Consider the following 14,755-nt stretch of genomic DNA (forward strand, 5'->3'; position numbering starts at 1 on the left):
ACATACAGGTGAAGTACCATACAGGTGAAGTACCCCATAGGTGAAGTACCCCACAGGTGAAGTACCATACAGGTGAAGTAACATACAGGTGAAGTACCACACAGGTGAAGTACCCCACAGGTGAAGTAACACACAGGTGAAGTACCCCACAGGTGAAGTACCCCACAGGTGAAGTAGCATACAAGTGAGGTGATCCAACACATAGGAACTCCTTTGTGTGGCATGTAATCATTCTGATACTACAACTGCTGCAGGTTTATGGTCCAGTGTGGTTGGTCCACCAATCTAAGCAACATAACTACTGTGGGTCAATGGGAGTTCTGAAACAACTTACATCGACTGTGTCCGGCATGGTTCTAAAGCTGTAGCTGTCTCGCACAGGCAGAGGTTTCTCGGCGAGCACCTCATACACGGCTGGGAAACCTGACAGTATGTTCAGAAGTCGGCTCAGATGCTGCAAGATACAGAGACCGTGAAACATAACGTACTTGATCATGCAGTCATCATCATACATCTCGGCTAGCTTGCCTACAAGCCAACAACAATATCCTAGGGTGATGTGACTTTGTTTATTGGCAACTGACTCAACGATGACAAGAGCGGAACCAGCATTTTAAAAAGAGAGGGTTCCAAAAACAAATTCCTTTCTCAGTGGAGGAGGGTGTTTGTCTACAACATACTACATTTGGTTTGGTTTTCAAAGGGGGGTGTCTGGAACTCAATAAAATCAGATCTTAGTTTTCACTACCGCTAAACAAAGATCTGAGGACATCCCACTACGGGTTATGTCAGAATGACCTTTTCGCGAACTTTGACCGATCAATGAAATGACTGATAGAAATCGACATTAGCCAATCAGAAGGCAGCTTTCTCGAGCTTTACGAATATGCTTCGAAACATATTTTGACGTATTCTTGATTAAAAATTTCAAAACTGATAAAAAGAACATTCTGGAATGGCTTATAGATGGCTTGGATTGTATGGATATAATCATAAAACCTGTAACTCTCGTTGGGAATACCCTCTGTTAAATATTTCGCAGTTGCATGATTAGAAAATACATTCCGTCTGTCAGTTTCATGATCTGGTAAACAACGCTCTGATTGGTTGGATGAAAGGTCCTGCTGACGTGACCCGTAACGAGATGTCCTCAGATCTTTGTTTAGCGGTAGCAAGAACTAAGATCTGATTTTAATGAGATTAAGTTCTGTTTACAACTGTCCTATCACTTCAAGAGTGAGTGAGGGAGGGAGGGAGGGAGGGAGGCAGCCGACCTGCCTTAATAATGTTGGATATGACCTCATGTGAGAACAAATGGTTTCATGACTGAGACACCCTAGCCATTAAAACATTTTAGTCACCAAGCCCAACCACCCAATCCATTCAGTTCTTCTAATACACGCATACGTTGCTGGGATCTCTATTCTTCCCTGGAACCTCCATGGGCATATGTCATCTACTGACCTTGTGTGAGAGCCGGTCTATTGCATCCACTGGCCAGCTCTTGGGGGTGAAGACTGGTTCATCTGAAGGTCCACACTCCAGGGATGACCACAGCTCTGTCATCAGGGCCTTAATGTAACCTACAAGTAAGACATGTAACCACATGATTCTATTTCCAAATCTTCTTTTATTTGTATTTTTTGTACATAGACAAACATAATTACTTGTCTGTCATTTTTTCAAAAACATATGTATATATACTACACAAAAGAAGTAACCCCTTATCTCAACATTTTGGCTATTGTCTCCCTCCCATCACTCCAGCAATAGGAAAACAAAGCATTTCTTTCCCAAACTAATGAACCCCCAAAAGTTGTACAAAATAATGTACATTTACGAGAGTTGATTGATACGTTCTGGGCCTCACATAGAAGGAATTGCTATTAATGCAGTGTGTTGTTGTGGACATTACATGATGCCATAGAGGTATATCCACAAAAACTTGAGCAACTTGTTTCGCCGTGACAAATCAGTAAAAGAAGCAGGATCTGTGACCTTTGGAAAATGGAACAACTTCATGGACGTGCACTGAACAAGGGCGCAACACCAAAAGCCATCCATGTCAATAGGAGTCCTCCTCTAGAGGATGCCCCTATGCCACCTTAACCAGTCGGGCAGCCGAGTTCAAGAGAGGCAGGTAGAGCCTTGAAGACGAACCCGTCCTGGAAGACCTGTCACGTCAGCAACGCCAGCAACACCAGATCCCGAGAATCCAGGATGTGGTGATGGCCAGATAATCATGTGAGGTTGGGAACTGACCAGTCACACCTCGTATATTGAGCCTTGACGACATCTAAGATTGAGAAACAAGACTGCTTACCCATCAGGGCATCATAATTAGTATTTTTTATTATTTTTAACTGACCAGTGTTTTGTAGAGCCACTATCCCTGGTGCTGTGGCAGCCATCTGAGTCACCATCACTCCATATCCAAATTTCTCACACTTGCTGACCTGCAACAGATACAGAGGGTGTTCCAGATGGAGTTGTCTCCCCTAACTTGGAGCATCTTGGCACATTACGTCATACTCAACTAGAGAGTATCAGTGATGTTTGTTTCATTTGTTTCTTCTCACACTTAACAATATTTATTTCTTGATAATGGCTTCTAAATAACTGAGTCTGACCAGACAAACCAGTGATTGATATTATGAGCAGCATCCCAAAAGGTCAGGAAACAGTGACACACATTCAATAGAGTCACTGAGTCTGACCCTCCAATCCATATAGTCGATTATCAAAGTTTGTTCATGTACAAAGTATGATGCTCATGACTGGTTTTAGTGCACAGTCGTCTTCTTCATTTTTGGCTAGTAATATCTGCTGCAGGATAGATCATACAATAGTTATAGTGTCCCTAGCCACGTTTATATAATTGAGTTGACTGTATTGGAATCCAACCGAGGGGACATCAATACGAGGCAAGCACACTAATGCCATCTCATTACAATCACGGCATCTACTCCGATACGATGACTCTCTGTGTGTAGATCTGGTGACCTCCATAGAAGGTTGCATCAGGTGAATCCAAGCAATCTCGGGCTGCCCAGAGAGAATGAAGTATGTGCGGATTCTTGAGCAAATCAGATATTTACCATGTTTGTTTGTTGTTTAACGCTGCACCCAGAAATATTCCAGCTATATGGTGGCGGTCTGTATATAATCGAGTCTGGACCAGACAATCCAGGATTGATATGATGAGCATCAATCCACGCAATTGGGATGCGATGACATGCGTCAACTAAGTCAGCAAGCCTGACCACCCAATCCCGTTGGTCGCCTACTTACGACAATCAGTCACCTTTTACGGCAAGCATGGGTTGCTGAAGACCAATTCTACCACGAATCTTCACAGGTCTATTTACCATGTAATTGTATAGTGTTTATGTCTATGGAGAGGGCATAATTGTAAGAATCTGTTTCACTTATGTGAATAAAATGTGTTTAGTTAAAACGTAAAATAGCCAAAGGTTATTATCATGCCACCATGTCAGAATGATGAGATCTGATTGGTAACCCGTCTGGGAGGGTAATAAATTTCTCAGTGGGGGAATAAGTCTGTTATACCCCATCACAAGCAAATCAGGCTGCACATGGATTTCTGAGAGACAGTAAATCCTTCATACCCCGCTTCAAAGCCAAAGGCCGCACCCTTTTCCCAAGTCAATGGAAGTCACATGACATAGCACAAGTTAACCTCAGCTCAATCGAAGAGCTGTTTTCTATCAATTCTAAATTTGTGTTAATTCTTTTACAATGTCACATTAAAACATGTCTGAAGATAAATTTGTTGTAGCAGGATCACTCGGGGTAAATGGGGTTTTATGCCACGATCCGGAGACAATAAAACCCCATGTACCCCGAGTTATCTTGCTACAAGTACATACATGTATGTGACACATTGGAGCTACGTATAACAACTTATATTGTTACCTGTAGTTTCTTTTCATATCTGGTGTACATGTAGGACACACACTCGTTGATGGCACCGGTAAGCTGGAGCAGCAGGATGCCTTTGGCGGTGCTTGCGAAGTTCAACAGGTTGTCGCGCAGCGTGTCTTCCCAGAACAGCCTGCAAACATTTAGTAACAATTATATGAAAACCCATGTCACATCTAATTGATTTTACAGTATCCAGATTCTTTACCAACAAATTAGTTTGGCTAGGTAAAAAACACATTTTGTGTAACATCATATATATGTTGTTGTTTTATATCTTAAAGCTGTTTGAGTCAGTCTGTTGAGTGCCAAAATGCCATGACAGATAACTGTAGCAGAATGAAAGACTACAGTGTTCTTTAATTTCTTTTGAGTAGTACATAATATTTATTTCTAATTTCACAAGTTCATGGAATAACTTTTGTTTGTTTTCTTAGTTGCTTTGCTGTGGCCAGAAGCTATGCATTGATAAGTTAATTACATTCAAAATGTAATGGTTTTTTTAGATTATTTATAGGTGTCTTTTTGAACTTTCGTGTCAAGTTGGTTCCATAAAAATCAAAAATTTAAAAAAGTCACCTTAGCATGGTAGTAAGCTGTGACATTGTTTGATTTCCACAATCAGGGACCATGACGCTCAATCCTATGCCTGTATTTACCTGTGCATCGGTAGTCATAAGTAGTGAGCTTGTAGTTGTGGTGATCAAACATTTGTTTGTTTGCTTAACACCTCACTCAGCAATATCACAGCTATCAGATGGGGGCCTTTAATTAATCGAGTCTGGACCAGAAAATCCAGTGATTGATATTATGAGCAATGATGCACACTATCAAGTAATGGGGCCTGACCAACCAGTCCATTAATTCACCTCATATGACATGCAGAGGTCGTAGGAACCAATTCTAAACCGGAATATCAAGAGAGGGAAAACCAAGCATAGTGGTGTAACACATGTTATATTTGGGATAACACTTCTTTAGTAAAGTTCAAATTCTAGTACTTTCGTTTGTTTTTTTGTTTGTTGTTTAACGCCGCACTCGGCAATATTCCAGCTATATGACGGCGGTCTGTAAATTATCGAGTCTGGACCAGACAATCCAGTGATTGACATTATGAACATCTATCCACGAAATTGGGATCGATGACATGCATAAACCAAGTCAGCGGGCCTGACCACCCGATCCCGTTAGTCGCCTCTTACGACAAGCATAGTTGCCTTTTAGGGCAAGCAAGGGTTGCTGAAGACCTATTCTACCCCGGACCTTCACGGGTCTTGTAGTACTTATCTTGGGTGGAGTCCAATCTGGGATTCGACCCCATACTGCCAGAGTGAGGCACCAAATCACCAGCACATAAAGTGAGCGATCTATCCACTCAGCCCCCGAGGCTTCCACAGAAATGAAAGTCTGACACCTGGTAGTCTAGATCACATACTGTACCCTTCTGATAAGTGTAAATTGGCAACAGACTACCAGTTGTCGGACTTTCATTTTTGTGGAAGCATCAGTGGCTGAGTGGGTTAAATTGCTGACTTTGTGTGCTGGCAATTAGGTGCCTCTCTCTGAGAGTATGGGTTCGAGTCCCAGACCAAGCCCAACCCCCCAAAAGTACTAGAATTTTTACTTTACCTAAGAAGTGTTATCCCAAGTATAACGTGTTACATCTGACCACTTTCATAATAGCATTGTGTATTCAAGCACAGTGGTGTTTAAAACCAGCCACAGGTCAAATCCAGCCCAGCACACCCAGAAGCTTTTCACAGGGGTCTGCCTGATAACCAACACAGGAATATGTACTTACACACTGACTTCCTTGTGAGACTTGTTGATATCAGTGCTGGAGTCGGACGGAGTGGGCGTGGCAGCCCGGTCAGATGCCTGGGAGGCCTGGGTGGGGAGACAGTAAAGACATTAGTTTGTTTGTTGTCTTATGCTGCATTTCAACTATATCATAGCAACCTGTAAATAATAAAGTCTGGGCCAGACAAACTAGTGGTTGATATCATGAGCAACATTTCCAAACCATTAGGGTATGAGTAAGTGAGTGAGTTGGGTTTAACGCCACTTTTAACAGTTTTCCAGTTATATCACGGCGTGTCAGCTTAATGTGGGAGGAAAGCCCGAAGTGATGCAGGTCTCAGACATTTACCACTTTGGTGAAACCCATGAGCACAGGTATGGTGCTGACAAACCAAGAAACATAATTGGGGCAAACCGGGATTCAAACCCATAATCATAGGTTTCTGGCATGCCAAGACGACTGGGCCACCCGTGCCCCCCATTAGGGTATGAAGACACACTGTCAGCAAAACTAGCCGATCAGTCCATCCAATCCTATTTAGTCTCCTCTAACAAAAGAGCTATGGTGTACTTTGACCACTCTAAATCAGGTAGGTTCTCACTGGACTGTCACCGTATAAGCAATGTAGCAAGCATCAGGACAATGCACAAATGGGTAAAATGTCTCTGTATGCCTTGGACTTTGGTCTTAAAGATTCAGCCTACCTGGTAATATATACTGTATACATGTGTATGAAGTTATAGCTAAAACACGATTCCTCAATTTGAGAATGTAAAACCTTGAGTAAGGCGAAAGCCTTATGCCTTTTCCAGACCTCGAGGTTTTACATTTTCAACTGAAATCGAGGAGTGTTCATGCTAATTTATGAACCGTCTAAATGCAAGAAATACCAGAAATAATAAAAAAAACATTGGTTGTAATGGTGTACAGTTGTCACGGTATAAAATATGTTCAAAGACAGCGGATGAGAAAAAAGACAAAAGGAGCATTCAGATAACTGAGGTCATGACATGTAAGATTGAACACCCTTTCATCACCTAGTCCGGTGGCTCAGTGGGAAAAAGTGGGTAAAGTTGCAGGTTCGATTCACATCATGGAATTTCCCTCTTATGTAGTACACTATGTACACTCACCTCTCTCCACGCTGTAGCCACTGTGTTGTGCAGGTCGTACTGCTGTAGTACACTATTTATGGATACACTCACCTCTCTCCACGCTGTAGCCACTGTGTTGTGCAGGTCGTACTGCTGTAGTACACTATGTATGGATACACTCACCTCTCTCCACGCTGTAGCCACTGTGTTGTGCAGGTCGTACTGCTGTAGTACACTATGTATGGATACACTCACCTCTCTCCACGCTGTAGCCACTGTGTTGTGCAGGTCGTACTGCTGTAGTACACTATGTATGGATACACTCACCTCTCTCCACGCTGTAGCCACTGTGTTGTGCAGGTCGTACTGCTGTAGTACACTATGTATGGATACACTCACCTCTCTCCAGGCTGTAGCCACTGTGTTGTGCAGGTCGTACTGCTGTAGTACACTATGTATGGATACACTCACCTCTCTCCACGCTGTAGCCACTGTGTTGTGCAGGTCGTACTGCTGTAGTACACTATGTATGGATACACTCACCTCTCTCCACGCTGTAGCCACTGTGTTGTGCAGGTCGTACTGCTGTAGTACACTATTTATGGATACACTCACCTCTCTCCACGCTGTAGCCACTGTGTTGTGCAGGTCGTACTGCTGTAGTACACTATGTATGGATACACTCACCTCTCTCCACGCTGTAGCCACTGTGTTGTGCAGGTCGTACTGCTGTAGTACACTATGTATGGATACACTCACCTCTCTCCACGCTGTAGCCACTGTGTTGTGCAGGTCGTACTGCTGTAGTACACTATTTATGGATACACTCACCTCTCTCCACGCTGTAGCCACTGTGTTGTGCAGGTCGTACTGCTGTAGTACACTATGTATGGATACACTCACCTCTCTCCACGCTGTAGCCACTGTGTTGTGCAGGTCGTACTGCTGTAGTACACTATGTATCGATACACTCACCTCTCTCCAGGCTGTAGCCACTGTGTTGTGCAGGTCGTACTGCTGTAGTACACTATTTATGGATACACTCACCTCTCTCCACGCTGTAGCCACTGTGTTGTGCAGGTCGTACTGCTGTAGTACACTATGTATCGATACACTCACCTCTCTCCACGCTGTAGCCACTGTGTTGTGCAGGTCGTACTGCTGTAGCACCAGCAGGCCCTGACATGTATTATACAGCTGTCTACATATGTACAGGTAGGCTCCCACTACAGTAGAGGAGGGCTGAGACCCTGCGCCACACGGCAGGGAGGACATCAGGGCTTTCTTTGTGAACTCGGCAATAACATGGGCTGCTGATGACCTATGGAAACACAAACACAGATATGCTATGCAGTGATAAAATCTAAGCAGGAAAGTCCTTGTCATAACAGTAATGTAAACAGATTTAGAGCTCCAAGAGTGCAATTCCACAGGGGCTGATCCAGGAAAGACCCCAGTATCCCATTCATTTTGAATACTGATAACAGCGTTAGAAATTGGCACGAGTCCTATAGTCCTTGCCAAAGTGCCCAATGGTAAAGGTATCATAAGGACTAGTAGAAATTTACCCTTTTTAGGGGTTTTGCTGTATGTTATCATTATTAGGGCTAGTGGATGAAAACTGTTAGTTTCTAACCCTGCCTGATATAAACAAATTTTCATTGGGTTTATTATGACTCCTGCATTCTGATTTGCTGAATTAGTCATGTGTTATTGCATTCATTTCCCAATGAATGTAAAAATATTAGCCACGCCACCGACTACTTATATTACTATGGAATTTCGAGGAATCCCAATATTATATTTGAGGGAATATTCCTTCTGCTTATCTGCATTGTGATGCACAGTACCTTTTATGGACATTCATGTATATTCGTGTTCTGAACCACTGTATGAGGCCGAAGGACGAGACGGAATGAAACGAGGCGTGTGCTCGCCTGTCTTTGTTTTTCACTCGCCTTGGTTCCACAAATTTCATGTCTTTGGGTTTAATTTCTCACCCACATTTTTCCAACTGTGTCTTCCCGTTCTCGGGGAACCAATGTTCGAATCTGGCGGTAACTGACCATGTCATTTGAAACAGCCACTTTTTCACGGACATATTTGTTCCGGTTTGCTACAGTCTGACTGTTGCAGTCCTTTTCGCCTTGATTGACAGGTCCTGTGAACTTTGTTTTGATTCTTCTCTCTGTTGATTGGCTACTGATTTGTGGGCGTGTCAAGTTATATACATAAATGAAAAAATCACCTGATTCATGTCACGCCACAGTATGTATTCATACACCTGGAATGTTTATCAATCTCGTCATTTTTGTCTGTTTTGATATATACAAGTGTTGTTGGTTAAACTATTGTGGTGACACATGTTTTCTTTGTCGAACTTAATTATAAGGATTGAAATGAAATAATGAATTAGACTAATGTAGGCACCTTTCATATTTGTAATGCATTCACAGTCATGTTGCCTAGTGTCTCTTGCAGGGAGGGGGCATGCATGGCCCAGTCATATAAGGCGCCGCGATTTGTTGTGCAGAGTTGCGTCCCTTGGGTACGCCAGAAACCTATGATTGTGGGTTCGAAATTCTGGTTTGCCTTGATTATGTTTCTAGGTTTGTCAGCACCATACCCGTGCTTGTGGGTTTCACCGAAGTGGTAAATGTCTGAGACCTGCATCACTTCGGGCTTTCCTCCCACATTAAGCTGACACGCCGCGATATAACTGGAATACTGTTAAAAGCAGCGTTAAACCCAACTAACTCACTCACTCACTCTTGCAGGGAATGACTGACCTAAGTTGCCAGGAATTTGTGGGTTGTGGGTTGTTATTTGTAGTTAGGTCTTGCGGATTGTAGGTTGTGAGTTGTTATTTGTAGTTAGGTCTTGCGGATTGTAGGTTGTGGGTTGTTATTTGTAGTTAGGTCTTGCAGATTGTAGGTTGTGGGTTGTTATTTGTAGTTAGGTCTTGCGGATTGTAGGTTGTGGGTTGTGGGTTGTTATTTGTAGTTAGGTCTTGCGGATTGTAGGTTGTGGGTTGTTATTTGTAGTTAGGTCTTGCAGATTGTAGGTTGTGGGTTGTTATTTGTAGTTAGGTCTTGCGGATTGTAGGTTGTGGGTTGTGGGTTGTTATTTGTAGTTAGGTCTTGCGGATTGTAGGTTGTGGGTTGTTATTTGTAGTTAGGTCTTGCAGATTGTAGGTTGTGGGTTGTGGGTTGTTATTTGTAGTTAGGTCTTGCGGATTGTAGGTTGTGGGTTGTTATTTGTAGTTAGGTCTTGCAGATTGTAGGTTGTGGGTTATGGGTTGTTATTTGTAGTTAGGTTTGGCGGATTGTAGGTTGTTGGTTGTTGGTTGTGGGTTGTGGGTTGTTATTTGTAGTTAGGTTTGGCGGATTGTAGGTTGTGGGTTGTGGGTTGTTATTTGTAGTTAGGTCTTGCGGATTGTAGGTTGTGGGTTGTTATTTGCAGTTAGGTCTTGCGGGTTGTGGGTTGTGGGTTGTTATTTGCAGTTAGGTCTTGCGGATTGTAGGTTGTGGGTTGTTATTTGTAGTTAGGTCTTGCGGATTGTAGGTTGTGGGTTGTTATTTGTAGTTAGGTCTTGCAGATTGTAGGTTGTGGGTTGTTATTCGCAGTTAGGTCTTGCGGATTGTAGGTTGTGGGTTGTTATTTGTAGTTAGGTCTTGCAGATTGTAGGTTGTGGGTTGTTATTTGCAGTTAGGTCTTGCAGATTGTTGGTTGTGGCATATTTGAGTCCCCTATCCCCCCAAATAATGCTTGATGCTTGTGAATGTCACCAAAATGATACATATTGCCCACTGTCATCATTTGGGCTTTCCTCTCACATTAAGCCGACTGCCCTGATGTGACTGAAACACTACTCAAACCATGTGACAAATCTTTATCAGTCCCTTCAACTTGGATAATTTATGTAAATTTAAAATGAGCCATCAAATGAGAATTTGAAGACTTTCTCTCAAAGAGTGAGTGACTTTGGAGTAACACAGCTTTGAACAGTTATATCACGAGAAGCAAGTACATAACAGGATTAAAATTCAGTTGTCCATAACCATCAGCACTAATTACTGAAAAGTCTTTTATTGTCTTTTACTAATCACCAATCAGCGGCAATTATTTGGTGGCCTCCTTGTTAGTTTCCACCTTTTGTTGTCTTATTACTTTTGTTATTCTTACAGGTACATATACATGCTTTCTGCCTCATAGCATTCATTCACCTGATGATGGAGTAAGCATATACTCCAAAACGTTATGTTTCATCATAATAAAGAAGTTGACATCCATAAATTCTCTTCCTTATGTGTATCACTTCTAAATGCCATTCAAAGACTTGAACAGGATTAAAGTTCTGAGAACTGAAAGTGTCATTAGGCAAGTAAGACTTACTTGGAGCGATTCTGTAAATCGCGACCTTCTCCATACATGAGGTGACAGCGCCCCCTACTGTTGGAAGCGAGAATAGACAAGATGTCCGCCACGTGTAGGAGTGTACCCTCACTGGGAGGATGGTTGCCCTGGGGAGGAACATGGCAGTTAGTAAAAGGGGAATTGTCAGGAATTAATTGACGAATAATCCATGCGCTACAAGGAGTTATGCCAAGTGAATTTATCACAAGGCTTGGCAAGAGGCTTTCAACATTAGTTCAAGAGGAGCAGATTATCAATAATCTTGTTGTTGTTTGTTGTTTAACACCGCACTCAGCAATATTCCAGAACCATGACGGCGGTCTGTAAAAGATCAAGTCTGGACCAGACAATCCCGTGATTGACATCATGGGCATTGATCCATGCAATTGGAATACCATGACATGCATCAACCAAGTCAGTGAGCCTGACCACCCGATCCCGTCAACCGCCTCTAACAACACGCATAGTCGCCTTTTATGGCAAGCATGGGTTGCTGAAGACCTATTCTACCCAGGATCTTCATGGGTCTCAATAATGAGTTGCAATTTTTACCATGAAAATATGTTACAATGTGGGTTCCCCACTTTTCTCAGGTGGAGACATCAGTTCAATCCATTGTTCGAACATAGAACAGTTTGTGACATCATGTACAATAGATGAAGTAATCTTCAATCATATGTTTGTTTGTTTGTTTGTTTGTTTGTTTGTTTGTTTGTTTGTTTGTTTGTTTGCTGTTTTGCGCCGCACTCAGCAATATTCCAGCTATATGACGTCGATCTGTAAATATTCGAGTCTGGACCAGACTGTCCAGTGATTGACATCATGAGCATCGATCCACGCAATTGGGACCGATCCCATTAGTCGCCCTTTACGGCAAGCATGGGTTGCTGAAGACCTATTCTACCCCGGATCTTCACGGGTCTCAATCATATGTGACAATATGAGATCCCATCACTGTAACGTGTGAACTAGCCCATCAGCATAAAGCAAACATGACAATGTTCAGTGAGAACTGATGAACAATATTTCACCTGTATCCATGCCAGTGGGGGTAATACATCATACACATCATTAGGAGGAAGCCAACTTGTCACCAGGAAAGTCTTCCAATATTTTTTTAGCAATATCAAGGCTCATTATAACATACATCAACATAGGACTGCACCTTATCATCAGAATCAATATAAAAAACACATGCAGGGATGTAGCTAGGATTTTTAACAAAGTGCCCATGTAATGCAAATTTGGAAATAATATTTGTCCAAAATTGGGATTTTTTGTAAGGTTTATATATTACTACATGTAGAATTATATGCAATATTGTCACACTTTTGTCAAATTTGCAAAGACATAACATATGATATAAGTCTGTGGCAAAATCATTTGTCTCCTGGCCGAACTCTTCATCATTTTCAGTAAAGTTTAGTGTATCACATGGACTGATGTCAGCTTAGCTTACTAGACTGAACAGAATTTTACTAGACACGGACTTCCGACCAGTGACAGTCACAGACTGTTCTGTTAAAACTGATGATATCCTGAATTGGGACATCTTTTATTCCAGTTTGGGAATTATTACCAATATTTGCTGCAGACTTGAGGCCTAAGGGCATGTCTAGATAAATCCCAGACATGTATTGCAGTCACCATGACTTCAAAAGCTGTTGTCCTGTCATGTGACTGACTCACCAGGTTGTTGTCGAGGAACTTGAAGACAGGGGAGAGGAGAGAGTCGGTGATGTCGTCGTTACACAGACAAATCTGACACACCTGCTCCGACTTGCACAGATCCTTCATCACCATCGTGACAAACGTTGCAGGTTCGTACTGATCTGGGCGTAGGGAAATTAACAGTTCATTATTTCTCTTAAATAACATACAGTCTACTCCCATACTCCTCACTCACAATGCCATTGCTACCACTTTCTGCTGTAGCTCACCTTCAATGTGTCAAACATCAAGAATAAACACAAATAAGCCTTTAGTTGTCAGGGATAGAAAAGATTTTTTTCAAGCCAAGATGTCTGCGCGTGCCCTTTGGAATGTAAGTGTACCCACAAGAAGAACACTTTGATCCATCTTCAAACTTGAGCTAGATATTATTTTATGTTTGTTGTTTATTACTCAGCAATATTCAAGCTATATGACAGTGGTCTGTAAACACTGTAAATCTTGAAATTAATGCGTCTCCAAATTAATACGACTGCTGACCCCTGGCCAAAAATGTGTCTCAATATCAATGCAACTCCCCCCACCCCATCCCCAGTGGAATGATACAGATCCTTAGCTTAATCAAATCTAACACAAATAGCACCGTTTATTTAGCACTGAGTAAAGGGCTTCCGTAATAACAATAAACAGTGTTTTCCTAAAAACAACACACAGTTTATATGTTTATTCTGTTGACTGGCATTAAGGAAGTAAGTTAAAAGGCAATAAGATAATTGAACCAACAACAGTTCACTGATTGGAGAGGTCAGTGATGCCTATTTTGACACGAGTGTGCAGTGAGGCCGTTTTATTGTTCATAGTCATTTGGGAGAAATAATGCGAAGTTTCATTACTGTGAACGAAGACCACTCGCATTTTTCGCATGTAATTCACGCTCATGTTAATTTCAAGATTTACAGTAATCGAGTCTGGACCAGACAATCATGTGATTGACATCAAACAACTGGAATACAAAGACGTGCATCAACCAAGTCAGCGAGCCTGACCACCCAATCCCGTTAGTCGCCTCTTACAACAAGCATTGTCACCTTTTATGGCAAGCGTGGGTGGCTTAAGACCTATTCTACCCCGGATCTTCACGGGTCGAGCTAGATATTAAGGGTTTGTTACTTTTCATTACGATTAATAATACCCTTCTCATTTCTGAAACTCAGTGTTTATTTTGAGAATCCTGTGCAATAAGCGTGTTCATATCTTCATTTTCCTGTGATCCTTCAGTTTACCTGTGTGCAAGTACAAGTCACTGGCCTGCCATAAACATTTTGCTTAAACACACAGCATGCTTCAGGCACCAAGAACAGATCTAATGCTATATTATTGCAGTAGTTAATTTATAATGGATCATAATGGTGCATGCACGCTTACAGACCTATTAAATATTTTATACGCAAAATGTTTCTTTTGTTCAACTTTTATGACAGATCAATTAGGAATTATTGACACTGAATTTCTTTACCGAGTTCAGTAAACAAAGTATATGTCATTAGTGACTAAAAGGCGGGCAACTCTATATTATCGCGGTATGGCCATTTTGTGGTGTGATAGGTGTGAATAATGTGGTTTACATCACTTCCTGTTTAGGATTATGCATAATCAGTATGCATACGACATAGGTTGGGTCAAGGGACTTTGTCTAAACAAATGGGTTCTTTTCTAATCTATTTTGAATGGAGGTAGGGGTAATTCCACTTCAAAAACATTCCAAAAACTATCATAAAAAAATTTACGTTTACACTTGACCGACCATAACGAGTCCTGTATTCGATCAAGT

General features: G+C 41.9%; 1 protein-coding gene across 2 annotated transcripts in view; it reads right to left on the reverse strand.

The window, feature by feature from the left end:
* The window catches only part of LOC124137538 (protein broad-minded-like), a 64,893-nt gene that overhangs the window by 21,660 nt on the left and 28,478 nt on the right, over positions 1-14,755 (reverse strand). For both annotated transcript variants that reach the window (XM_048398961.1, XM_048398960.1), the window contains exons 15-22: positions 12,943-13,085; positions 11,233-11,360; positions 7,957-8,158; positions 5,744-5,829; positions 3,937-4,075; positions 2,369-2,456; positions 1,465-1,583; positions 335-454 (exon numbers count right to left, since the gene is read on the reverse strand). In XM_048398961.1, the coding sequence (XP_048254918.1) occupies positions 335-454; positions 1,465-1,583; positions 2,369-2,456; positions 3,937-4,075; positions 5,744-5,829; positions 7,957-8,158; positions 11,233-11,360; positions 12,943-13,085 (1,025 nt within the window). The remainder of the gene's footprint in view (positions 1-334; positions 455-1,464; positions 1,584-2,368; positions 2,457-3,936; positions 4,076-5,743; positions 5,830-7,956; positions 8,159-11,232; positions 11,361-12,942; positions 13,086-14,755) is intronic.

The sequence above is a fragment of the Haliotis rufescens genome, unplaced genomic scaffold (genome assembly GCF_023055435.1).
Source record: "Haliotis rufescens isolate VD_foot unplaced genomic scaffold, xgHalRufe1.0.p SCAF_19, whole genome shotgun sequence".
Classification (NCBI taxonomy): Eukaryota; Metazoa; Mollusca; class Gastropoda; order Lepetellida; family Haliotidae; genus Haliotis; species Haliotis rufescens.